Source organism: Ciconia boyciana, chromosome 4 (assembly GCF_034638445.1).
Source record: "Ciconia boyciana chromosome 4, ASM3463844v1, whole genome shotgun sequence".
Classification (NCBI taxonomy): Eukaryota; Metazoa; Chordata; class Aves; order Ciconiiformes; family Ciconiidae; genus Ciconia; species Ciconia boyciana.
Genome location: NC_132937.1, coordinates 37,794,506 through 37,820,740, shown reverse-complemented (window position 1 = coordinate 37,820,740; position 26,235 = coordinate 37,794,506). Strand labels below are relative to the sequence as shown.

General features: G+C 45.7%; 1 protein-coding gene and 1 long non-coding RNA gene across 5 annotated transcripts in view; both read left to right on the top strand.

Annotated features, from left to right (window-relative positions):
- Positions 1 to 4,957, top strand: part of PDE4D (phosphodiesterase 4D) — a 363,679-nt gene extending 358,722 nt beyond the window's left edge. For 3 of the 4 annotated variants that reach the window (XM_072859370.1, XM_072859373.1, XM_072859372.1), the window contains one exon: positions 297 to 4,955. In XM_072859370.1, coding sequence (XP_072715471.1) covers positions 297 to 707 — 411 coding nt within the window. In that variant the 3' untranslated portion in view covers positions 708 to 4,955. Of the gene's footprint in view, positions 1 to 296 lie in introns of all 4 variants that reach the window. The other variant, XM_072859369.1, reaches the window with a different exon arrangement.
- A 16,881-nt stretch (positions 4,958 to 21,838) lies between these two features.
- On the top strand, positions 21,839 to 25,595 carry LOC140651218 (uncharacterized). Its single transcript, XR_012042307.1, has 3 exons — positions 21,839 to 21,919; positions 24,720 to 24,879; positions 25,455 to 25,595. It is a non-coding gene; the product is annotated as an uncharacterized lncRNA (long non-coding RNA).
- Positions 25,596 to 26,235: the final 640 nt, after the last annotated feature.

The following is a 26,235-nucleotide window of genomic DNA, read 5'->3' as shown; positions in this document are numbered from 1 at the left end:
AAATGCAAAGCAGCTGTTTGGCTCACTAGATGCAGTACAGTTGTTTGGAATGAACAGTTCATTTGAAAACAAATCCTTTCCAAGTCCTTATCCAATATCCTGAATCAGACTTTTGAAATGTAAAAGACCTATTTACTACCTAAAACAGCATGGTTTCCTTTCAGCCACCTTTAAGGGTAGCAAATCTAGTGTCTCTTACTAGAGTTATATTTCTCATACTTTGTGTGACTTCTAGGCATAGTTGTTTATTTCTTTGTGAATAAGAGCTCAACCTAATTTTGTATTATTTGAAACAGGTGGGTTTTATAGATTACATTGTTCATCCTCTGTGGGAGACGTGGGCAGATCTTGTTCACCCGGATGCCCAGGATATCTTAGATACACTGGAGGACAATCGAGAATGGTACCAGAGCACAATCCCTCAAAGTCCCTCTCCTGCACCTGATGACCAGGAAGAGGGTAGGCAGGGCCAAACTGAAAAATTCCAGTTTGAACTAACACTGGAGGAAGACGGTGAGTCAGAAACCGAAAAGGACAGTGGAAGTCAAGTAGAAGAAGACACCAGCTGCAGTGACTCCAAGACTCTTTGCACCCAGGATTCAGAATCCACTGAAATTCCTCTTGATGAGCAAGTAGGGGAAGAAGTAGAAGAGGAGGAGAACCAGACAGAACCTTGTGTGGTAGAAGACCATTCTCCAGACACATAACAATGAAGACGCAGTCTCTTTCTCTCTTGCCCTCTCCCTTTATTTTCCTCTTTCTCTCTGTTTTGTTTTGTTTTTATTAGGTAATGGTTTCCAAAGTGTATGTCATATGCTACAACCATGGTCACAGCTCACTGTCATCTGCCAGAACGTTTGTTGATCAAAACTGACCTTGATGACTCAGTTTGGCACTCAGGAATATTGTAACCAGAATTTTCACCTCCATGGCATCAGAAAGCAGGGGGGAGAACATCCATAAACTACATTTTAATAAGCTCTCCATTTGGCAGATTGATTAAATAAAGCAAATGTTTTCAGAGGAGTACTACCTGCCAACTGAATGCTGGTATGCTTTGATAGGTTTTGAATTAATTGTATTTCACAAGCAAAGCATTGGATAATGTTCATCATGAGAGGAAACAGACAGAAAATAAACTGAGGTTCCTACTGGAAAACAAATGCACATAAATGATGTGACACAACATGATTCTGTTACCAAGAGGAAGATGAGCTGTGGAAATTGCATAATTTTCTAATTTCAAGTCTTCCTGATACGTGACTGAAAAAAGTGTGACCCAGTGGGTTGCGCTAACCTCTGCATTTTGTATAATATGTAAAAGAGAGATCTTTTGTAGCGCTTACTTTTATTATTAAATGTACCGAGGTATTATATTTAAAGAAAAACACTTTCAGACTTCATCTGCCACTGGTTATTTTTTTTCCGAAGAGTAACTTGCAAGTTTTCAGTACAGATCTGTGCTACACTGGATAATACTTATAGGTTTTTTTTCCTTTCCTTTTTTTTGCACCTTAGAATCTCATGGTAATATTGAGCTGTAAAATTCAATTATTTTATATATTAGTGAGTTCCATTAATATCCTTTATGTTACATAAAACTCTCAGTATGATGGCTTTTTTGTTTGTTTGTTTTTCATCACAATTTTCCCAAATGTATTAGAGGAACTTACATTGTGCTTTTGCCCTCATAGTGGCCTGATCCTGCCAATTCTGTCTTAGTACAAGAAGTGGTCCCAGTGAAACTAACTGGACCACTAAGATTAGGGTTTGCAGGACTAGAGCCCATAAGAAAGGTAATGAAGTGTTGTCTTAATACAAAAGCAGCTCTCTGCTGTAGTAATAAAATTCATCCCTCTGAAACATGGTTTCCAGACCATTTTTGGCTGGGAGCTGTAGACTGCTAAATCAGAGCAGGCCAATACAATGTATGGAATATTTGTTCTGGTGAAAAAGCATTAGTGTAATATTTCTAATTTTGACTCTGTTAATAACTTTTTATCTGTGTCAGCTATCTAGTTAAACCATTTGCTAATCTGAGATGTGTACAACATAAAAATAATGATTAGCATTATTTTTTCATGTCTTTGTTGCAAGAAGAGCCAGGTCAGTCTTTTCTTTTTATGTTTTTAAGTAAATGAGCAATGCATCATGAGAGTTGTAGTTTACACCACATTATTTCAACCTCAGATCTTTTCATCCTTTATCCAACTTGTGCCAAGGGGATCCTGCTTTTCAGTTTGATTAGTACTGAAAGCTTCTGTGACTTGGGAAGTTAAAGGGAGGTAGGAGTTCGTATTTGCCATTTTCCAGTCCTGTTTTTTGGTCACATGAAAGAAGAAGGAATTTTATTTCCTCCGCTTTACTCTTTGTTAAAATTGTAGTTTTGAGCTTAGAAGGTGGGAAATAGTTGCCTAGGGAAGCTAGCAGACTCCCACTCTCAAATTCTGGTAAAATGACAATACCAAGATGATTTCTTAACAAAAGAAGATAGCAACAGCCATTATTGCCCCTTTGGATTCATTTTGTAGTACATTTGCAGATATGAATACACAGGGAGGGGGGGGTTAAGTATCTGAGATCTAGAATAAAAACCTGTTTAAAACAATTTAAAAACAATTGGCTAGTAATTCAGCTTTTAAATGCATTTTGCATTCTTCTATATCCGGGTCATAGTTTCATCTACCTGTAGCCCTCACAGGGCTGTAGCACAGAAGATGCTGAAGGAGGAAAGAGAATGAAGAGAACTCATGAAGTTTTTTCAGTTTTTTACCTTTTTTTTTGTTTGTTTGTTCTTCATCATTTCTTCCTGAACCTGATCCATCTAAAAATCCTTTCAGTCCCCAAGAGTGCCTGGAACCTTAATAATGGAAAAGCAATATAAATTCCAAAATAACCAATAGGGACCTGAAAAGGTTTTGTATCTGCACTAACTGAAAGTAAATGAAAAGAATAACACCATATTGTGACATATACACCCATACATATGGACAATCAAATAATAGAAAATTGTATTTCTTAAGAGATGGGGATATAATGCACTGTACAATCTTTTTTTTCCTCTTTTGCCAAAGTGTGTTTTAGCATTGCACACCGCTTTAAAACAATTTACAAGTGGCTTTATGTGTTCTGAATATTTTTGCCATAAGAAAATGGAGTGAGTGGGTATTGAGTGGGGGAGAAAAGAAACTTCACCTTGCTTATAACAGTACACTTTAGCTTGCAAGTTACTGTACTCAGTAATGCTGTATTTGAATTCTTAAATTGTTTTGTATCATTATTAAAAAACAATAGTGAAAGCATATAGATAGAACAAATAGCATTCAGAAGTTTAAAAAACTTGAATGAAATGGATTTTACAGAAAGCTTTGACAGTTCTTTTCAAATGCATTATTTATTTTATTTGTGCCATGCATTTTTCTCACCAAATGACCTTACCTGTAATACAGTCTTGTTTGTCTCTGTTTACAACCATGTATTTATTGTAATGTACATACTGTAATGTTAATTGTAAATTATCAGTTCTTATTATAACATCATCCTTGTCAGGGTGGTGTTGCTATATTTGGAAACTCTTGGTGAGAGAATGATTATTGTGTATACATATTCCTTGTACATTTTTTCTCCTGTAATATATTCTATGTCACCTTAGAGCTTGTTTATGGAAGATTCAAGAAAAGTATAAAATACATAAAGATATATCAATAAAAAAAGCTGCAGGTCTTTGGTCCCAGGGCTGTGCCTTAACTTTAAACAACATTTTCTTCTGTTTTGCTGCATTTGAAAGTATGGTAGCTGTGGAGCTAGGGCTGGGCATTTCTACCATATTTTTAGTTGCTAACTGATGGGGATACTTTTACAAGCTAATATGCATGATACTACAATGAGCTTTCATTCATGACCCTACTGGAAGTTCAAGCTTTTCCAGACTTCTGGCAATATAATTGTATTGCCTCTGTGATTATCTTTTTACAGTCTGTCATCAGGGATTATTGCAGCTATTTTTTGCTCCTAAAAAAAAAAAAAAAAAAAAAAAAAAAAAGTATGCTGTATTTCAGTACTGAATTGCACTGAAACAGCTTTGGAAAGCATCTCTAATAAGCGTTTGATTTTAATGCATATTGGGGAATTAAGTAATTGGAATTAAAAGGGTATAACTCATACACTTTTACAATCATCTGTAATATCGCTTCTTTATTTAGTAGCACAAATGATCACTGTATAAGCAGAATCTGTGAAGTAGGACAAAAGACGACTTTAATCTTGGAAATGCTTTCCAACACCAATATTAGTGTTATAAGCAGCCAAAGTTTTATTTTATATAGATGTGTCTACGGCTTTGTACAGTGTGTATAGCGTAATGCACTAGATCTACAGGAGAGTGGTAAACCTTTAGATCTTTTAATAACACTAGTATTAGATTTGCAGGTTGGACTGAGCATCTCTTGCTGTTTGACTTGTCACATTGCTCCAGACTACTTAGAGCTGATATCAGTGAATTTGCCAGAGCGAGGTAAATACCTCTCCTCCATTCCAGTGATGCCCAGCCCTTGTAGCACGCAACTTCTTTGTGAAAGGAGAGATTCTTTTTCAAGGAAAAACAGAGCCTCCTTTTTGACACAAACTGTAGATTTTAGCAGCCCTGGCCCAAAGTAAATCGATTGCTTTTGTTTTAAACGGTATAAAAGGGACACTATAACAACAGAGATCCTGAACAATTTTTTGTTATTGTTTTAATTTGATTTTTCTTTTAGGTATGTCTTGAGAGTGGTAACTTGTGTGAACATTGCACATGACTATTCTTTCACTGGTTTCTTAGCCTCTCTTACAGCCTATGGGATAGTACTGTACATCGATACCTTCATATGAAATTTTATATGCAATGGAAATAAAAGCATGGGTTGATTCTGCCTAGTTACTGTATTTGATTTTCTTTTGCAAGTGAAACTTTTTTTACATACATCCCATAGTGGTGACATCTTAAGAGAAAGCATATTTCCAGAATAATTTGATTACCATATTTTTGTCATCATACTGTTTTGCATAGATAATACAAAATAAATGTGGGGGCAAATCAGAAAAGTCAATCAAATGTGGTATTCCATAAAGAAGTCTAATCCACAAAGGTGCTATACAGTTATATAGAAAGGTGTTCAATCTCAGTTTTCAGGAAATGTTACCATTGGCTTCAATGGCAAAAGCAGCCTATCCTGAGATAATAAAACTTCAGCTTTAAAAGAAACTAGAAGACTACAGATTGTCTAGAGGAGCAATGCGCTGGGATACCACAAAGAAGAAAGAAAAAGAGTACCATAGTTAAATATTGACCAGGCAACCTCGGCTCTAAGTGGATGATAAAAAGAATATTAATTTTTTTTTAAATAAAATTCATAAATGACAGCTGTTGTCTTGAAGAAGAAATGTGGTGTTAATGCAGGTTCAGCTCTTGAAGTGGCTTTCATGCACCTCTCCTCGATCAGAGTGAGGGTTTTATTGTTTGGGGGGTTGTTTGTTTGCTTGACTGAAAATAGTTTCTGATTGAATACAAAAAAATTCTATGTCCACTTTTTCCTTAAGTCTCTTAGATCCCTCTTGGGGTTTGGGGTTAGTTTGCAAGGAGTACCAATCCTTAGGACTCCTTTTTAATCACACCTTGGTGGCAGAAGAGGCTGGTAAATGCTGTGCTGGGAAGATGAAGGATGCTGCACTCAGCATGGTGGGGTGGATAAACCAGGTGGTGCCTGTCGCTCTTCGCAGGCTTATCCTCGCGTGTCCCCGGGGCCCTAATGGGAAAATGGTTTGCATACACCATGACTATTATGAAGGGAAGCAGGAATCCCAAATGCTTGTTGGCACTGCTAAAACCTTTTCAGTAAGGAGCTCAGGTACCACAGCTGTGCATGTGGTGAGCCTGAAGCTGGCGGGATTAGCCCACTGCTTCCTACATCCTCTGGCAGCATTTTGTCAATCTCTGTGCATGGCAATAATGCATCAGAATAGGCAAGTTTCAGAGCAAAACTAAAATGGATCCCCTCTTTCACTGCAGCCAGCTGCTGCTATAGGAGTTGAATGTGGTTTTGAACGAATGACTCCTATTTTCTAATGAGACAAATAGTCTGAATAGCTGCAGCTTCATTTGCTTGATCTCTCCTCTGCATTGAAAACAAAAGTCACAGCTGCTAGCACACATAGTGTTTACTGGGATGACCAGCCCAATTTCCTTACCAGTTGTCAATAATTTTGCTTAGTTTTTCCGGGGGGGGGGGGGGGGACACGACACGACGACGGACACGACGACACACACACAACACCAAAACACAAAAGTTCAAAGATGTTACAAAAGCCTTTAGTTAGTTCAATTTAGTTTAGCCTGCAAGGTAAAGGAAATCTCCAGCTTCCTCCTGTCAAACTAGTTGAGAAATCTACAACAGTAATAAAGGGGGATAGGAAGTCCAAACAGAAATCAGTGACAAATTGGGAGCAAAACCTGGACAGGGAGAAATACCCTCCAACTAAAATAATCTCATCTCATCAAAAGCAATCCCGTGGCTTGGATATGGACATTAGGATAACTGAGTTTGATGCTGTCTCAGTTCCCCAGGTACAAAGCTGTATTTTTTTTCCTCCTCACAAAGCAAATATTTTGAGGTCCTTGGAGTTACTGTGGTAGTAAGAACTACGTATGTATTTAAAGCGGACATTTAGAAATTGTTTGATACAACGCAGAGTTTAGCACAGCTTTAAAGACTAAAAATGTGTGATTACTGTCTCCACTAAACAAGCCCTTAGCATGGGAGGAGGAGGAGGAGGATGACATCATACCTGGGTGACATCAACAGCCTGTAGTGAGAGTGAGAGGGAGAACGTACAGGATGCGTGGCCCCAGATAGCATTAACTGTCTAGTGCTGATGAGCTGTGCGGACAGCAAATGCAGATCAGAAACTCAGCAGTCACATTGCACAGTTACCTCCAAACGTTGGACTTCTTACTCCCAACAGCCCTTACCCTGTCCTCCTCCAGCATCCATGGAATTCAGATGCCTACACTATCAGCATCTCTAATACGCAGCAGAGACCATTGTTTATCTGAACAAGGCTGGAAACGAAAACACAGGTTATACAGCATGTAGTAATCAAAGTACAGTTGGCCTGAGTGTTGTACACATGTAGGACTTGGCCTACAGCAAATGCCTATAAGCCATCATTATGTGGGGCTAGACAGAGACAGTTAAAGGTGGCTTAAAAACTTCAGTACCTTCTGATAGTTGAAACTCTCCAGAAAACTAATACTCCAAATCTCTTATTAACATAAGTTTTCAAAACCTTGACTGACTGCAGCGTTGACCAAACTAAGAGCTATGCATAGCCCATTGCATTCTCACAAGGGTTGGCAGCTTACATTGGTGGTCCTGCCCACAGCCAGGGGCAGACCTCCTAAACCGCGGTGTTGGCTGAAGCCTGATACAAAGCCTACTTGACACAAGGGATCACTTGTGTGCAGAGACACCAAGCAATGCCCCTCCTCTGATGAAAAGAGCAGCACCAGCTGATGTAGAGCTGCTTTTATAATCCAGCTGTGGACCTTGGCTGGCACCTGGGTTTGTTACAGGGTCTCATATAAAGCAGTTCTTGGTTTTAGGATCTTTGCTGTGATGTGGAAAGAGAACAGAAGCGCTCTTTGGAGTTTTAAAATTGTATATGTTTATTTATTGGATGTACCGTAAAGACAAAGCTTGCAGTAAACAAAGAAGCAGCCCTAGCCCTGCTTCAAAGCAATCTTGCTTGCTCTCTCGCTTTCTCTCTCTCTCTCATTCCCTCCCATAACCTGGGGTAGTATGTCTCTAATAACCACATGCATGTGGGGATAAAGAATGGGGGACACATTTATCAGGTCAGAGACTATCAAGGAATCAGTGATACAGCATGTGTGTGATGATGCTGTGCTGATGGCAGCTACAGAGAAATGTCCCTTGCAAAGCTGTGCCTGTAAAAGGGCTAAGAAAATGATTGAGAAGCAGTAAATGGGAGACTAAACAACCTTTAGTATTGCTAAGGATGTTATTGCAATCATGGTGTTCAGGTTTGGTAATGATGCTTGGAGATGCAGTTTGAGGGGGAAAAAAATGCAATGGAAAAATAAGTTAACAACCTGGAATCTTGCTGTCTAGTGGGATTCAAGGAATATGACCTATTTATCTTACCCAAGAGAAGGTTAAGATATGGTTTGATCATGTGGGGACAGAAATGTGATAGTCCCTCAGTCCATCTTTTTGTCTAGCAGGCAAAGCCGGCTGCCAGCAAGGGAGACAAATCACTGGAAGCTGACATGCGACGACTTCAGGCTCCAGGACGGAGCAGCTGCGTCAGCTGGTTTCATTCATTCTCTGTGCTTGCAGGTTACTTGCTGGGGACCAGGACCTGGGGAAATGCCAGTGTTACAAGTGAGCGATGTGCTGTGTGTGCTGGGAACCACACACGCTGCTGAGTGCCACAGGTCCTACCCTTAAAGGTATTTAATGATATGTGCAATTCACTTTGGTTTAGCTTTGCCTGAGAATGGGCTGGTCCTTTGTGCAAATGAGGCAGGCATGGGGGGTGTGAAGGAGAGGGAGGTGCTCTTTGGAAGGGCTTTTTCTATTACAGTATTTTCAAACCATAAAGCAGTAGGGCTATTTATTGCAAAATAGTAAAGTATTTTCTTTGCAGGCAAAAAGCTTTCTGTCTATTTCTAATAACAGCCTCTGGTCTGAGCTGATGTTCTTGCTTAGCCTTCTGCATTGTTTGGCTCCTTCCCCACATGCTTGTAGGAGGGAAAGGTCACTGCTGGATTTAGGGGTGCTGGCAGCCATGTCCCTCCTAATGCCAGTGTGGGGTCCTGGGCTTGTGAGCCACGCAGGGAGGGGAGATGGGGTTGCAGCACTCCAGCCATTGCATCGTGCTGTTCACGGCAGTGCTTGCGTGTCACCCTGCATTAGCAGCATGGCGTTGGCCCTGCTTTCCTCAGATGAACTGAGACAGCACATATGCCTCCCCCCATTTCTTTAATGAGCACAGCCCTCATCAGCTGGGCTGCCAGTGGGGTGAGGACATCCAAAAGGACCAGGCTGGTCTGCTTCTTTCTCTTACCCAAACATATGTTTGGGTTTGGGTTGCCTTCTCCTCCCATCGTCAGGTAGCTGAGTTTGACAGGATTGGTTCACTGTGTCAGTGAATGTGGCTGTGTCCAGCCAGGGGAGAAAACGCTCTGTCGCAGGAAGGGATGGGTGCAGTTCATGGAGGCAGGCTCCTGCTTTCTGCTCTTGCAGTATGACTAAGCTGTGCGCACAGACGTGTGTGTGCATTTTCAAACATGTGTCTTTCACTTCCACATACATCAAATAACTTTGCGCTTGGATGGCCTCACCAGCTCCTGGAGCTGGCGCTTCACATCCTGCTCTTCCCCCATCCCTAAGGAAGGCAGTTACAGCTCTTATTCAGGAGCTGCAAAGCCTCCCTCATGCACTTAGTGCTTAGACGCTCCCCACAACCAACAACTGGAGGACGGCCTGGCCCCCTGCCCCAATTGCTTGCTCTCTGGGTGACACCGTGCCAAAATCCCTGCAGGAGGGAGCACTGTGCTGCCAGCACTGGAAGGAACTTTCCCTGGCCGGTGGGAGAGGAAAGTTTTGCAGTTTGTCCGGAGACGTGCCAGAGCGCTGTGTTGCGTTGCGTGACGATGCGGGAGATGATGGCATCCCACCTCGCAGGCTGCCAGGAGCTCCTTCTCAGTGCGAGATGAACACTCGCCATAAGACAACCGCGCGTTTCTGGGAGTCGCAGACCTTATGAGGCTGGTTTTCTTCTGCTCTGGTGTTTTTTATGAAGTCGTAAGCTCCCGGCTGAGCCTACTCCTGCATGGGTAGATACATGTATGGGGTGTTTCTCCTCCAGCTGGTTGTTTATTTTCATGAAACTATTAGAAATTTAGGCCCTTAAATGTGGTAAAATTTGGCTACGGGTTCAAAAGTTACAGGACAGCTGGTGTTGGTGCATGGGCTGTGTTTCCTGGCAGCAGGGGGACAGGGACTCTACTCCTTACAATTAGCAGCTGTCTCCTGGAACCCCAGAGGAAAGAGCTGCTTTGACAGAGGCATCATTTCCCTGGCAAGTACTGTCCATTAAAGAAGCATGACGGTTCCCAGTGCATCCCAAATAGGAAAGGAGTGGCAGATGCCCTCCTGGGGGGCTCTGCCTCCCACCCCCCAGCACCATGCAGCTGCAGGAAGGGGCAAGGTGCCGTGCGGAGTGGGGAAGAGGCACAGGGCAGTGAGTGCTGCCCTCCGGTATGCTTCATTTAACTAAACAAGTCAGTGTCTGTGTGTAGAAGGAGCATGCTTAGGATACAGTAGGTGTCAGCTAGCATGTTTTTTCAGAAGAGTATCTCTGTAACACCTCCAGTTTTGCTGACAGTTACTCATAAAGCTACCCTCAGGTACAGTTAGCTAATGAGATCTCATGGAAACCTATCAGAAATGGTCTGTCTGGGATTGCCTTGAAGTCAAGCATGAAACCCTCAGGGAAACACACAAGTGAAGAAAGGGAAGGGGGGAAATGTTTCAAGGAAATTTAGAGAAAAACAGGGGAAAAAAGTATGAAAATTAGATTATTGCCATCTGGCCCAGGGTTTTGACAGTTCTTAGCAGAGATACAACCTCCTGCTGTGTCCTCGGATCTCTGCAGTCCCCCAGTGCTGTAGGCACCTGGGCCTTTGTGCTGAAAAGCTGTGGAGGGGCTGGGGGGACTGAGGACAGAGAGGAAGAAACGGGAGGAAACCAAGGAACAAAGCCTCACTCAAGGAATGTCTCAACCACAGACACTCTGCTGCTCTGGAAAGGATTAAAGAGCTACAAGTCTCAACCAAAAAACCCCGCTGTGATCTAAGGCTGTTACGTACTGGTGTTTTCAGCCTGCACAGTTGCTCTCTCGCTCATGCAGTGCTGCAGCAGACTTGCCCAGGCTCAGCCAGAGCAGCTGCTCGTTGCTAAATACAGCGCATAGGTTGGGGTGCCAGCTGCTCTGAAACCATCAGAGGGATGGGTCCCCTGGAAAACTGCCAGTGCCCTGAGGCTGAAATGCACCCCAAAAAGTCTCCCAGGTGGTGCCAGCAGCAGCCGTGGTGGGAGGGAGACCTGCTGTGCTTCTGTGGGTCACCCTGCAGCATCACTGCCCCCACTGCCCCCTTGCTTGGAGCCGGCCAGCACTGGACAGAGTGGTCTGTAAATTTAAAGGGTCTTTAATCCTACTTCCCAAAATGGGAATGAGGTGCTATGCTGTTTGCAGTGAACTGCAGCCTCTGATCTGCGATGCTCAACAGCACTGCAGGGCCAGGGCACATGTGGTACCCGGCAGCGTCCCCAGCAGGGCCACAGGAGCTGTCCTGTGGGACCCATAACACCCAGGCTGTCTCCTAGTGCCCTCCTCCACAGTCAGTAATTAGTATTAATGAACAGTGTTAGTATTCAAACAGTTTATCCGTTAGACTGTCCAAGCTGAAAAAGCCTTCAGCAGCATGACTTGTAAATGAACTGGTCGTGGTTTGGTTTTTTTCCCCTGCAGGTAGGCAAAGCAACTCTCAAACTCGCACTTTATTAGAACTACTTGATAGCATTGTCCCTTTTTTCCCCAGCAAAATTCCCTGTGCAAGCCCCACCTGGATAAATATTAATACCTGCTGGTGCTTCTCACTGGCCCACAGCTGTCCAGAGAGACTAATAGGGATGCCCTTTTAAAATATGTTGTTGCAGATCCCATTCAGCCCTTGTGTCTGACTCAGGTGGCTTCAAGCCTCAGGCCTTCTGCTCTGCTGGGTTTGCCGGTCCCGGCACTCCGCCAGCTGGGAATGGTGGTGGGGCCCCGGTGCTGTTTCCCCATGGGGTGGCTGCGACGGCAGTGCTGGAGCTTGTCTGCTCCAGATGGGCTGTTTGCACAAGCTGCCAGGTGGGAGGAAGCGTGGGTGGCAATGCAGGATGTTTCTCTGGCAGGTTGGTAGGCTGGCAAAATCCTCAGGGCTTTGTGCTTGGTGAGCGGTGAAAATCACAACTGAGTGCAACGGCGATGTTGTGCGGGGAAGAGTGGGGGGTGGCATGCTGAACAGGGAGAGGTTTGGGGCTACCAGTACTCTTGCTTACCCCCAGCAAACCTTAAAAGCCTGGAGGTTGGGCAATTTTATGCTGCCTCTCTGCAGAGCCCTGCAGCTCTCCTTGTAGTCACAGCCCTCCCTGGCAGCACTAACGGCGGCTTTTTTCCTGGGGAACAGATGTTAGGGTTTGGGTCTTAGCAAAAGGTATCCTCACGGTGGTACCCAAGCTTTCCTCTGCCGTCCTGGATTCAGGGAGAATGGAGATGAAATCCCAGTGCCTCCCCTTCCCCTCCCAGCAGCTACCCAGTAGCAGGCAGTGGGTTCCCACCGCTTTCTGGGAACAGGTCATGCCCCCCGGGGACCCTTACTACAGGGATGCTGCCGGCTGTGCCGCAACCCTGGGCCGAGCAACCTGCTGCTGTGCTGCCAGCACAGCACCACGGCCACCGGCTGGTATTTTGTGCGTTCATGGCGGACAGAAAATGCTGCTTTGGGCACACACTAATCTCTACACATTCACTTCAGTATAGAGCAGCATATTATTGTGGAAAATAGATCAATAGGTGAAAAAAGCCCTTTGAAACAGGCTTCATATCCAGAACCCCATATTGCATTTCAGGTATCGCGGTGGGGCTGGTTTGTACGTGGCCTGATAGTCATATACAGGTCACTTGGCCTCTGATAAATTGAAATTTCCTCTAACAGGGTAGAGTTTTGTGCCTGATTTAAAAAAAGGGGAAGGAAGGGGGATTTAATTGTGGGTCACTGAAAATCCAGTGAATTACTCTAAAAGCACTAGCAAGAGCGGGTATGAATCACTCCTTTCTTCTTTGTGCTGCTTCAGCTGAACTGCTCCAGTGTTCAGCTTCATTAATAATTAATATGGCAGGGAAGCGGGCCCGGCTGCATTGTCTTCTGCCACAGCCAAAGGGAAGAGCATGTCTGCAGATCCACACAGCCACTCTCACACCAAAGCTCTGGAAAGGACAGCTGCATGTGTAAGAGAAGTAAACAAATCTGTGCCTCTTGCTGTAGCTAACAGTGGTAGGTGAAAAAAAAAAAGGTGAGCACACCATCCAAGGTGAAGTGAAGGTTCTCCAGGAGGAGGAAACAAGTGCACAATAGAAAACACAACCCTGACATCTGCAGCAAGGCTCACCCAGCAACATAACCATGCTTGTTAGAGGAGAGGGAAGCGCAGGGCCTCTGAAGATCCCTTAATAAACAGCTAAAAAAGCCCGAGTTTGTTCATGAGGCAGGTTACAGCAAGACGAAGGACTGCCCAGCCCCTGGCACCCCGTGACCTCCCGGACCCGCTCTGCGAAGGTGCCTGGCTCCGCTGCTTGCCTGGCCCCCACCTCTCACCTGGGCATCCCTCAGGGAGGGCTGATGGATGGGGCAGGGTGGTGCAGGGGGACCTCCCCCATAATCCCGGCTGAGGAATTATTTCCCTGTGATTATCTAAGCAGAGAGAGTGACGGTGGATGGAGGGATGCTGGGAGCACCCTTAGGGCAGGGGTAAAGCTCCACGTCCAGCAAGTGTTGAGAGAGAGGGGCCACAGCTTGCTCACAAGGCAAGAGGGGGACCTCCTGCTGTCACGGTCCTGGGACATGGAGGGAATAAGTCCTTGGAGGAATGTCTACAGGACAGCTTGTGTAGAGTAAGTCAGGCCCTGGCAAATGGCAGTGGTGAACAGCTTAACCGTGTGCATGGCAGACTGGGATCTTATTTTAGTTCATCTACAACTTATTTTATTGTCTCTTCTCACCAAGAATGAAGTAGCAACTTCCTCCAATACAGAGGGAAGTTAATGTCTGCAATTTGAGCAATTGTCCATGTCAAGGTGGTGACATCATGGTGACACTATGACATCAGCTAGCAAGCTTTAGTTCAGCATGGAGTTCATTGTACATGTCTGTGAGTCAAGGCTTTCCAAAAAGCTTTTACAGTACAGAAATCACTATTGCTTAGTGAGCTTTTGAAATCAGTACCTTACAAAAGCTTATTATGTTTCTCTCAGTGAAAGACATGAAATAATCTATGCTTGGTATGAAAAAGCATATATATATATAGACACACACACACATATATATACACACATCCCCTTTTTTACTTTTTGAGAAGGGGAAGCCCTATGTGGATGTGTGGGTGACCATGTTTCTCTTGTGGAGTAGTTGCACTAAGCAGAAAACAGCTGTCCTGCACAGCTCATTAGTGCCCAGGCTAGTGTTTCTACCTGGAGCAATTCAAGCAGTTACCAGGAGTGAACGTCTGGTCAGGCTGTCTGTAAGAAAGAACCTTCCTTGCAAAAGTGTCAACAAGAAGGAACATATGAATGTTTATTGACAGCTTCAATGCAAGGCCTGCAGGCTTTCACTAAACTCACCTCTGCCAGCCACGCAAGCTATGGTGGGGGACTATGCATGGCTGTGGCTGGTCTCATTCCTTCAGCTCTGCTGCGAAGGGGCAGAGTGCTGGGGGATGAGCGCAGCCCTGAGCCACCATCCCCTTGCTCCAGACACAAGCAGCAAAATGCACGCACCTTAGAAGCAAGGTTTAAGACAATTAAGTAGATAAACACAAGTAATTATAAACACACATACGTATGCACGTACAAGCTATGATGTTCCTGTGTTATATATGAGAAGCACAGCTCAGACGTTCCTTAAAATGGCTCACAATAACAGAGCCATGGGGAAATCATGCAACAGAACTAACTCTGCCCAGGCTTTAAAAGTATTTTATACACTCCATATTGGGGTGATCAGGAAAGTCTCAAGCATCAAACAGGTGATGGCATTTTAGTGATTAAAATAGACTGAATTTAACACTCAGTTGAGATGAATGATGCAAGCTCACAGCTGTGTTGCTTGTGTGTTCACCCTAGCTGCAGGAGGAGCAAGCTGGCGAGGGAGTGACAGCGGCTGGCTGCACAGACTAGAGTGAGTGGTAAAATACTGCCTCGTCTTTTTCTCCCCCCCCCCTTTTTTTTTTTTGCAATTTAAATGAAGAGAGAGCAGAGCAGGCTCTCTGATAAAAACAGAACAAAATTGCAGAACTCTATCATTGTTCATGTCTGGGTTTTGTTCATGACAAAGTCATTGGCAGTAAGTTTTGACAGCATCATCTTAAAAACTACCAAATGAGTAAAAAGATGAAAGCTGGTTAATCCTATGTTCATCTGCAATAGTCAATAAGTTTCTTGGATGTCAGTGGGGACCCCATGCAAGCCTGGAGCTTGCTGCAGCAGCTGTGGTAAAGGGACTGATGCCCCTCTACCACCCCTATCCTGGGACTCACTGCCAGCATTGCTGCTCAAAGCCTTGTTTACTCCAACCTCCTTCAGCTCAAATAATGCATGTTAGCTGGAGCACTTTTAATAGCAGAGTCCTTTTTTTGTACCACCAAGCCTATCCTATGGGCAGAGTGCAAAGGGCTGTCATTGTGGCTGTGTTAGCAGCATATTCATTTTCCTGGCTTCCGCACCATCACCCCCAAACATGTTACTTCCAATCTTCACTCCTTTTCCTGTCAGGCACTGAGAAAGGGATTAAATATCACGTTCCCTTCCAGTAGCTAGGCTGTAACAAAATCCTTTCCCCAAAGCAGCGCTCAGCCTCTGGGAGGAGGGAAGGGGCTGGAAGAGGTTGCAGAGCCGGAGGGGTTGCAGAGCTGCAGCTTCAGTCTGCCCCCCCTGGCAACCCACTTCTCTTGCAGCTCTGCAGAACTAACCCACTTGTCAACTGTATTTTAACTGCAGTTCATCATATTCATCACATCTCATTATCACTTCTCACACCTTTCCTCTGTGTAACTACCCGCACTCTCACAATTTTGCTGCACACATGGGTCCTTTCCTTTTAGGCTGGGGCATTCAATCACTGTCATTTTCCCTGGTCCCACGAGGTTTCTTTCTTTGTACTTCATATGTCATCACCTCAATACTCTTGCACCTTCCACTTACTTGGCTAAGCAATGCAAAGGATGTTGTTCTGCTCTTTTTGCTGTTGCTAGGATGGGACAACTCACCTTTACGATATTATGTTGTTTGGAATGGATACCTATAGCGAGTGATATAGGTAAATAGATACGTAACAGACAGTTATTCTCCTCGTGACACTGAGTCTCCCAGAAACATCCTCCTCAAGACATTCCTTCCTGGTAAACATCATTCAACAGCAAGTATTTTCAACCATAAAGAGTATATTTGATGCTGCATTAGAAATAAACCCTTGCAGCATTTATGCAAAAGGTTTTTGGCCCCATTCTCCCATCAGAGCATAAGCTGGCTCACTCCAGGGACCAGGAAGTGCAAGGTTCCCTCTGGTGACTCTGGATGAAGTAGATCTTGAGCATGTGGGATCCCTGACCTGCCTGCTCTACCCCTGGGGGAGGTACCTCTCCCACAGCACAGTCACCCGCAGGCAACATTGCCCATGACTCAACCATCACAACGCAAAGCCCATCATCACCAATGACACTGCCACCAAAGGTGGATTTGTGCAAAGATGTGGAAATGCGCACTGAAATGACTAATGTTTGGGTGCCTTCTCTGCAGGGGAAAGGGGCAGGCAACTTCTCAAATAGCGGAGATGATGCTCATCAGAGAATATAGAAGCCAGCCCAGCGTAAATGGCGTGCTGTCATCGCATACTCCTACCCACCCGGATGGGTGTAGCTGTGTTCACATTGACGCTATCCACATCTATGTACAGGATGGAGTGGGATAGTTCACTTTGCATGCACACAGGCTCTCTGCTGTTCACTGAGCGTGGGGCTGTGGTCCATCAGTACAAGGATGACAGCTCACACTGAAGCACCCAGCAGCCTTCTCTGCTGCCTGGAGAACTGCAACCAGAACAAAAAACTATGGAGGCAGAAAGCTGAGCTGGTCTTGGCAGATGTCAGCACAGGAGAAAGGTAAAAACAAAACAAAACAAAAAAAGGAAAATACAGCCCAAGTGCCCAGATATAACTGTGGGATGGCTCAAGGAGACCCTGCAGTGTAAAAACTTGTCAAGGCTGGTTCTCAGTGCAGAAGCTGGTGATCCACTTGGAAAGGGATGAAACCTAGGCTCAAGCTCATATTCTGAGCTGCATCTGTTCGCTGGGGGCAAGAGCATCTTCTGCCTACATTGAAGCTATTTGCATGTGCCTGGAGCAGTGCCTGGGACAGGCAGAGGTTTACCACTAACTGCAAAGATACCTGTTAAATCTAAGGTTATATGACTTGGACCATGCTCCGAAGCCCTGCTTGATCCTACCTCTCCTCACACTGTATTTGGAGAGATAGCCACAAAGAGAAGGGGTTTGAGTGGCATATATTGGGAAAAGAAGAGGTGTTCATGTCGACAACATGCCTCACTGTGGGCTGTCTGGATGGGAGCGCTGTGCCTGGCCCCGCTGGCACCAGGTATGTGGCCACTAAGGCAGGTCACTTGGTCTCCCTGGAAGTGCTGTGGGGGAAGGTGCTGTCTACAGGCAGTCAGATCCAGATGCACCCTCTGGCCTGGAAAAATGGTCCATGAACTGGGTCTGAGCAAGTAATTTCACATGGGCACCAAGATAAAATGTGGATCAGGCCAACTGAGTAACTGCAGAGATCACTTCACAGGAGAGTTTCACACAGAAAAAGGAGGCCCAGGACACTGGCTGGCCTGGAAGCAGGGCAGTAGGCTCTGACAAGAGTCTGTGTTGCAAGAGAAGAGGCCCTGCAAGGCACTGGAGAAGTGAAAGAGAGAGAAGGGCACTGCTGTGCAAGCTGGTTTCCTCTGGCTCCTGGAGACAGCCCAGGGCTTTGCCCTATCTCACGGAGGGATGTCCCAAGCAAAGGAATTTCCTCTGCAGCCTGGCTCCCCCTCGAGCATGGGAAAACATGTGCTAGTAGCCAAATTATGGCTGGGTGCCTTAGTGCTAGTCCTGGATATCCTCCCAGTATTTAATTAGAGACGGTAATGAAAATAGCTTGCTGTTCTCTGCTGCTGAAATGAGCAGGGAGCTGCCAAGCCGGCAGAGATCACCCCACCAGGTCTCCAGGACACTCATGACTCACTCTGCAGCAAACACCTGACACAGAGCAAGACACTCCTTGGGAAATCCCGTCTGTGGCTGAAAGGATTCCTTCTCCCACACTGGAGAAAAAAGCAAAAGGGGGGAGGGGGGCAGAAAAGGTGGTCATAAGACCTATTTTCCTTTAGGGATGTAGAAGGCAATGACTGCAAGGCAGTTCTCCCCACAGCCTGTGCCAGCTACTGCCCTAATAATCAAGTTTGCTGACCTAGATCAGAGTCCGTGTATTAGGATGCACATTGTGCAGCACGGACCATTGAACAAGCTCTTTGAGGGCATGATGTGCAGCGAGGCACAGCTCCGCCAGCGCAGGTGCTCCTCCTGGGGCCATGCACTGCGACATCTGCCCTTCTGTGTCACGGGTGCAGCTGTATAGACCTGCAAGTCGGACACATGTCTTAGGGCCCCTCCATTTCAGGGAACTGCTCATGCAGAGCCTCTCCGCTCTGTACCCAGCCCTGGCAGCAAGCACACCTCTCTAGGTACTGAATGCCTTGCGGAAAACTCATCTCCACAAGCAAGGGAAGCAGACTGTGAACCAAGTGGTGGGGATCCCATGCTGACAGCCAACCCCAGGTGGAGTCAGCCTTGACAAATCCCCCATCTCACTTGCGTGACACATAAAATCTGATGAGCGAATGCGCTACCTGACCCAGGGATGTACAAAAGCACAGACATACTGCCTGTGAGTCACCTGCTATTCCTGCCTCCAGTGCGTCCCCTGATACGCTGGTGAGATGCTAATGCCAAACCGTGAGAAGCAATGACTGATACCTCCCACCCTCTTTTCTAACCTGTATCTTCTGGGCACGTATATGTAGCTTGACAAGAAAGGGCGGCATGAAGGGAGGCTTATGAAGTGACAGGATTTTATAGGGAGAAAAAATAAGGTAGTGTTCGTTATTCTGCTTTCTTGCTGTGACATCTGACAATACGAATACTTGTGAATAGAAGCAGCAGTGGCAGGGCAAGGCAAGCATGGATAGGCTCGTTAGCCTGCATCAGTCACGCTGGGCTCTCAGGTGAGTGTGTGCAATGCCCATTAAAGCAGCGGGAGCTGTGCCAGCCTGTCCAAGGCAGAATTACAAGACCCCCTTGCCCCATTTTTTCTGCAGCATAGGGCCATCAGTCTGACCATGGCAGAGCTTAACCCTGGGTTGCTCATGTCCAGGCCACTTGGTGCTGGCCAGGCCCAGCTCCCTCGTGCCATGGGGAAAAGCTTATTCCCAAGATGTTAGCCTTCTGGACTGACCCCTGTTACCCAACTTCATAAAACCTTTTCCCACAACAGCCTCAGACTTCACTTCCCATAGAAGTGTTGCATCTTGACCTAGGCTTTTCATTCAGCCACACAGAGGACATCCTGGTATGAAAGCAAAAATTGTGCCAGGGGCTGTTTTGTACACAACTTACTCTTACAGCACCCAAAAGTTTTGGGGGGAGGGGGAAGAGCCAAAGAGACAAGGATAACACATAGCCGTAAGTCCCTGCTCTCTGCATGGCTCAATGCTGTGAACAAGCATAAGCAAGCAGATGTTTGGCCTGATGTGTTCATTTTCCTCAACACCCTGGAAAAGATTGAGCTTTCTGTCTTAGCCTGCACCCTGTCCCCCACCCAACACATTTAGGATGTTGGGAACAGAATGGGGAGCTGGAGCTGATGTCTTTACCATGTTCCCAAGAAGGCCTGAATCCGTGCTGTGACCGGGCAGGACCACCGTGAACCACCATGTGCGCAGTGGCTTCACTTCCGATTGATATGAAAGATGGGTGTGATTCTTCCCCAAAATCAATACAGACTATTAAGCTGCTCAAAACACTACTTAAAGGTGGGTCATAGGTGGAGTGCTGGTCTTCCTGGATGCCCCATGCAGGTGTAAAAATTTAATCTAGCTGTCTTGTAACTGGAATCATGTGCCTTGGAATGTGGATGGGGAAATGTGCCTTGGAAATCTGGGCTCCTAATGAAAACAAGAGGAACTAGAGAGTGAGTATTATAACGTTAGCTCATTGCCTTTATTGAATCACGTCCAACGCAACCAGCATCATGTTGCGTTATGGCAGGGCAGTGCCACCTGATCCTAACCTAATCTGATCAATTTAAAGTAAAAAAATATTGCTATGCAGACCTCAGGGGGCATGTGTAGAAACAGTTATATACCTAAAGGATGTTTTTTTCTTCCATCTGAAGCTATGCAGGCCTCATTAGAAACATGGAGAGTTTTATATGCCTGCCATGGAAGACTGATTAAGGCTTGCATTTGGGAAGCTGACGGCAGTAAATCAATTCATTAAAATTTTTTCTCTAAGTACTGAAAACGTGTGCTCTAACATGTCACCATGTGAGAATGAGCTGAAAGCCAGAAGTATTTCACAGAACAGTGGAACAAAATTACACATTTGCAGGCATGTGATGGGTTTTTCTTCTTCTCCCCGCCACCCCCCAACATCTCCAGCTTTTGGCAGCTCCTGCAATAGGAAAACATGTGAGGCTTTCCAGCCCGGCAGGGAGCAGTGGGAAGCTGGGCACGTTGCCCTGAGATCTGACTCGTGCTTCCAGAGGTACTGGTCGAAGTTGTCAGCCTGAAGGAAAATAAAATAGCCCTGAGCCATGGTCAGGTGTGCTTACTGTGTTTAAACCAGGCTGCACTGCTCCAGGAACATGCAGCATTTTTGGACTGCTTGAGAATGATAGCGTCAGGGGAAATGATTCAGGGGTTTTAAGAGTGTTTCTTCATGCCCTTGTCTTATGTCTTCAAAGTGTGGTTTTTGGAGAGCATGGCTGAATGGCAGGTGACTCATAAATGCCTATTTTAAAGATGGGCTCTAGTTAGCATGTCACATACGAACCAGACAATGTGTGAATCCACTGGTGAAAGCCAGTGACATGATCTGGTGGGGAAGAATCCATCAGTCCTGGTGACGGAAACACTACAGATACCGAAAGTGGAGGGAGGAATTCTTTGTGGTTTGACTTTGGAGTCATGCAGCTGAGAAGAGCCAAAATCCCCCACTCCCTCCTCATTTACTTATCCACACGCAGACTTTGAGGATTGCAGAGTCATTAGATCATGTAACCCAACCTTTTCAGCCCTTGGAATCACACGTTGTTACTCAAAGCAGTGTTTGACTAAAAAAAAAGTATCTTCCAGTATGACATTCAAGTAGCTGGAAGACTTTTCTTTTACCCTTTTATGACAAAGTGCTTTATCTTTCTTTTGGAGAAACTGCCTCTTCTGAAGAGACTTCTTTCTCTAGAGGGTAATTTTTTGTCAGAACTGGACTGACAGGCTTCCCAGCTGCATTATGATTCATTCTCTTACTAATCATCATCTTCAAAGTGAAATTCGCTTATATGCACAAGTCCTGTCTGAGCTGGCAAGACAGGAAAGTCCCTGGGTGTCTGAGCACGGGCACAAGGATGCTTCTGAGGACTAGGAAATCCCACCTGAAGTCTCTACATTGCACAAATGTCCAGGATTCCATGCTGAGTGAGGAATTGGCCAGTACAGCTGTCACGGTGCTGCTTAGTGGTGCGTGATTAGAGCAGGGTTTATTAGTATAAAGAGTATATGAGTGTGATCAACACCCTCCCTACATCTGACAGAGCATTTCTGTGGGGAAAAGAGAGAGATCTTTGTGGACCCTAAAGTAAGTAACAGGATGGTGACACCATGGGTTCCTAGAAAGCCTCGTTGGAGCTCAGGAAGGACACAGGGAAGCATATACAGGTAATGCTTTGGTGCAAGTGGTCTTGGGGAAGGAAGGGGATGGTGCAGGCACCTGATTCTACGTTATATGACAGAGGAGAGCTGATACACCAAGCTGGCCTTTGAAAAGTAATACCAATGTGGTTGCTTCTGGTTGACGAGAGAGGCAATATCAGACGGCCAATAGCTTCAGCCTTTTATGAAATTATGGTGCATGGACACCTGTCTGGACAGCTGCAGACCTGATACCAACGTCTTTGGCAAGGCAGAGCAGCTGAAGGCTCTGAATGGCTACAGGAGTGAGAAGTACCCAAATTCCTTCTTGCAGTGATTCCTGACTATTACTCAAATCCTCCTTCCCCTCCAAACCAAGCAAAACTGAATGTGATTACATTGGACCCACCTGCATTGGTCTCTCTCTCTCTGTCCCTCTTTGTTTTTGCAGCGCTTCTTCCTCAGAGCTCAGCTTTTGATCCTCTTTCCTCTCTCCTGTCCACACCTCATTCCCTAAATCTTAAACAAAGATGCACCTGAGGCACACCCACAGATCTCAGTGCATATAAATGAGAGGTGAAAGTAATCTTCAGCATTTAAATGAATAAGGATTTTGTGTTAACCATTGTATCCCTACTGTATCCTAAAGCAAGTAACACACCTACTGGCCAGCACACTCCAGCCTTCATTCTACATGCAGCAGCACTAAAATGCCCTTTTTGGAAATAAAACACCGTGAACCAGTAACCTTGCAGTAGGTAATTTTGGAGTTTTATTGATAAATGCTTGTTTAACATGAGCATGAAAGGTGAATCAGACTTCACACATTTAATATGCACTCATTGGTGTGCTATGCTGTGTTAGATAATTACCGCTGTCTTGTGTTTAACACGTCTATTTAGACACGATGCTGCTTTTCTTTCTTTTCGTGTAGATTCTGACTTTTTTGCAGGGGCAAGACAACCTTTGTTAGCACATAATGACAGTAGACTTTAATTTGTGTTGCTCTGCTGACTCAAAACTATTTAAAAAAAAAACCTGAATTAAAAAGTCATGTAGCAATGTAAAAAATTTGGGAAGTGCTTGGCATTTAAAAAATGTTTCATTGGATTATGTTAAAAATTGCTTTTTATGGAGACTTCTGTTTCCACCGTGACCACATGAAAAGTGTTTGATGAGCCAGAGGAGCATGGCAGAGAGGAGGCTGACTCTCCTGGGAGACTCTCTTGCTTTGCTGAAAGGTGAAAATGTTACATGCTGTGAACTTGCTCCAGAGACAGTCATCACGGTAACTGTTAGCGAAAACACAGCTATTTTCACTGGAGAGTTCCTCCTGTTTTAAACCTGAAAACAGTGGCATTTATTGATGAGCACTAAGTGGCTATAACACAGGTAAAACCTTAATCTCTAAGAGCCTAAAATATAACATAAAAAAGAGGCTTCAGCCTAGGTACTGGAGAATTAAAGAGCCTGTAGAATATTTATAAGATTGCAAGCAGTTATTTGAAATTATTTTTATTTGGAGAGTTGTAGCCTAGTTGTCATGAGACAATGCTCACTTGAAACTCTGTGAGAGCCACTATCTGCTGGAAGTGGTGTGTTTTGGGAGAATCTGTTTGAACATCAAGAACTGGAAGGCTCCAGCACAGCAATCAGCATTATCTCATGGCAAGTCCAAGACATTTCTTTTTTCCTCTGTATGTCAGTGTGTGAGCTAGCTTTAAAGGAATTTGGGAGAGCTAACAGTAAGAACCATGAGTCCAAGGAAGGGATTTTCCACTAAAATGACAGGAAATGTCTCTCTTATCCTGTAAGGCTCTTGCCCACTCAGGGTTTCCCTGGGAGGGACCACTGCCTGAAGACTTTACATGATTTTATCCGTGCTCTCCGGCCATCAGCAGAGGCATTCCAGCAGAAGCAGATTACGGTCTCATTGCAGATGTGGTTACCACCTCCAGCAGTTTTTCATGGCCCTCCAACACCTTGGGATCGCTGGATCCTGCAGTAGAGTTTTGTGCAAAGTCAGCCCTGGGCCACTGCCATTCCTGGACCTGGATTAAGGTAGCCTTCACCCAGTGTTAGGGCAAGCAGCAGAGGAGCAACTGACCTCATGAGAGCATTGGTGGTGTGCCTGGGGGCTGTTCTGTTGTAGGGACTATTGAGTCAGCCACAAACCAGGAGGTTTCCAAGGTCCGTCATCAAATGCAGCTGCAGGACATGGCTGTGGACGACCACAGGTCATGCAATGTGCAACCCCTATCACCCTGCCCTGCAAAAGCTCCGCATCCTTTTGCAGAAGGGCAGCAGGGCAACATCTCCTCTCACTCAAAAAGGAGCAACTACAGAGGTGCCTGGTATGAAAAATAAGATGCTTTCATGGTCTGAAGCAGCTCCTGTGTTCTCTGTTTCAGCTTTTCTTATTGTTTGCACTTTTCACTCAGTATCTGCAAACTTTCACAACCTGGTCTGTACCTGATACCTCCTAATTCTCACATGCCATTTCCTTCACCCAGACACTGCATAAATGGATCTGTTCACTGCCACATCTCTCAGTAAGGTGTAAGTTTGCAACCTCTGCCATGCTGCCCCTTACGCTTGCAAGCACCTCTCCTTGTCTGACCCCTGGGACCTTCTCCACTCCACTCTGTGGTGAGATCCTGCTCTGCTTCCTCAGGCCTCGCCAGTCAGTCTTAGTTTAAGCTGAGAAACTGAGAGTGGGTGGAAACTGCAGGGGAGGCAGAACCAGGATGGTGCTGGGAGCAGGGATGAGGTCTCCCAGGCCGCTCTTGGCGCACCAGGGTTTTTACAACACAGCTCTCTCTCCCAGAGACACTGTTCAGAGAGAAAGCCTTGACTGGTACTACAACCAACTGATGGCCAAGATAAAGCAGGGGCGTAACAGGCTGAAAGTGGACATGGCAAGTCCCTTGGCTGGTCACAGCAGTCCTCCCCAGGAAAAGCTACTGCACAGTGGACTCGTGCCTCAGGTGAGTTGCTCTGTCTCGCCACCATTTCTGGGGTTTGATTTTCCTGTTTTTAATGCTTCATGCGTGGACAATGATCACTGCCATTGCTGTATAAATTAGAGCTGGACTATTTCTCCTAATTGCTTGCTGCAGGCATATTAAGGCAGGATGCTGAGATCTGGGAGCACGGCCCCAGCAGAGCCAGACATCGGCAGAACTGTCTGTGGCTGTGGGCTGAGCCAGGCTGTCTCCCTTGGGGAAAGAAGGAGTACAAAAGGAGTTACATCTTTAAATGAGAAGTCATGGGAAAGACTGGCAGGGAGAAACCCACAGCTTTCATAGATTTTACATGGAACATAAATCCTCCCCTCCCTTCCCCCTCCGTGAGCACATTTTTGGTAGCAGCATCGGCAGTACCCTTTCCCTCTGCCATCCCTCCCAGCCACTTTGGCATACAAAGGGCAAGAGCATGTCTTCTGCCCCCCAAAAGCCTTCAGAAATTAGGCCGGCATCCTTTCCAGAGCCATAAGGCAGCACTGGGATTCACGCCCTGTGTGTGTCCCTGCTGAGAAATATTTCTGTGTTGTCTGCAACAGAGGTTAAGAGAGGACACCACCAGGCGCAGCATGAAGGGAGCCTTTGTGCTCCCAGTTGCCCACCCCGCTGACACCACGAGACCAGGGGCCACGGAACCAGCGTGGCTCCCTGGTGAGGGCAGGAGCATCGAGCATCGTCTGTCTGAGCTGAGCATCTTCCCACCCTGCCTTCTGGCTGGACAGGGGCAGATGGGTAGGTTGCGATACTTTAGATGTGGGGGATGTGAGGGGAGAAGGAGCCTCTTGTCCTATACAGGAATGGGGCAGGCTCCTCTAATATTTTAGGAGGAGGTCAGCTGAGCATTTGCAGCCAGCTCCGCTCTCTCTCAAAGCTTTAAACCTCTAGTTAACGTAAATGCAGCCCAAAGCCTCCAAACCTGGTGGCCCCCATCTTTGGGGCAGATGGAAGGATGGAGGACTGAGATACAGAATCATAGAATAATCATAGAATCGCTTAGGTTGGAAAAGACCTTTAAGATCATCAAGTCCAACCATTAACCTAGCATTGCCAGATCCACCACTACACCATGTCCCTAAGCACCTCATCCAAACGTCTTCTAAATACCTCCAGGGATGGTGACTCAACCACTTCCCTGGGCAGCCTGTTCCAATGCCTGACAACCCTTTAGGTGAAGAAATTTTTCCTAATACCCAATCTAAACCTCCCCTGGCGCAACGTGAGGCCATTTCCTCATGTCCTATCGCTTGTTAATACTGCAGGGCTGGAGGTGAAATAAAGATCCTGAGGCTGGGGTAGAAATACTGACCGTGGGGCTGGAGC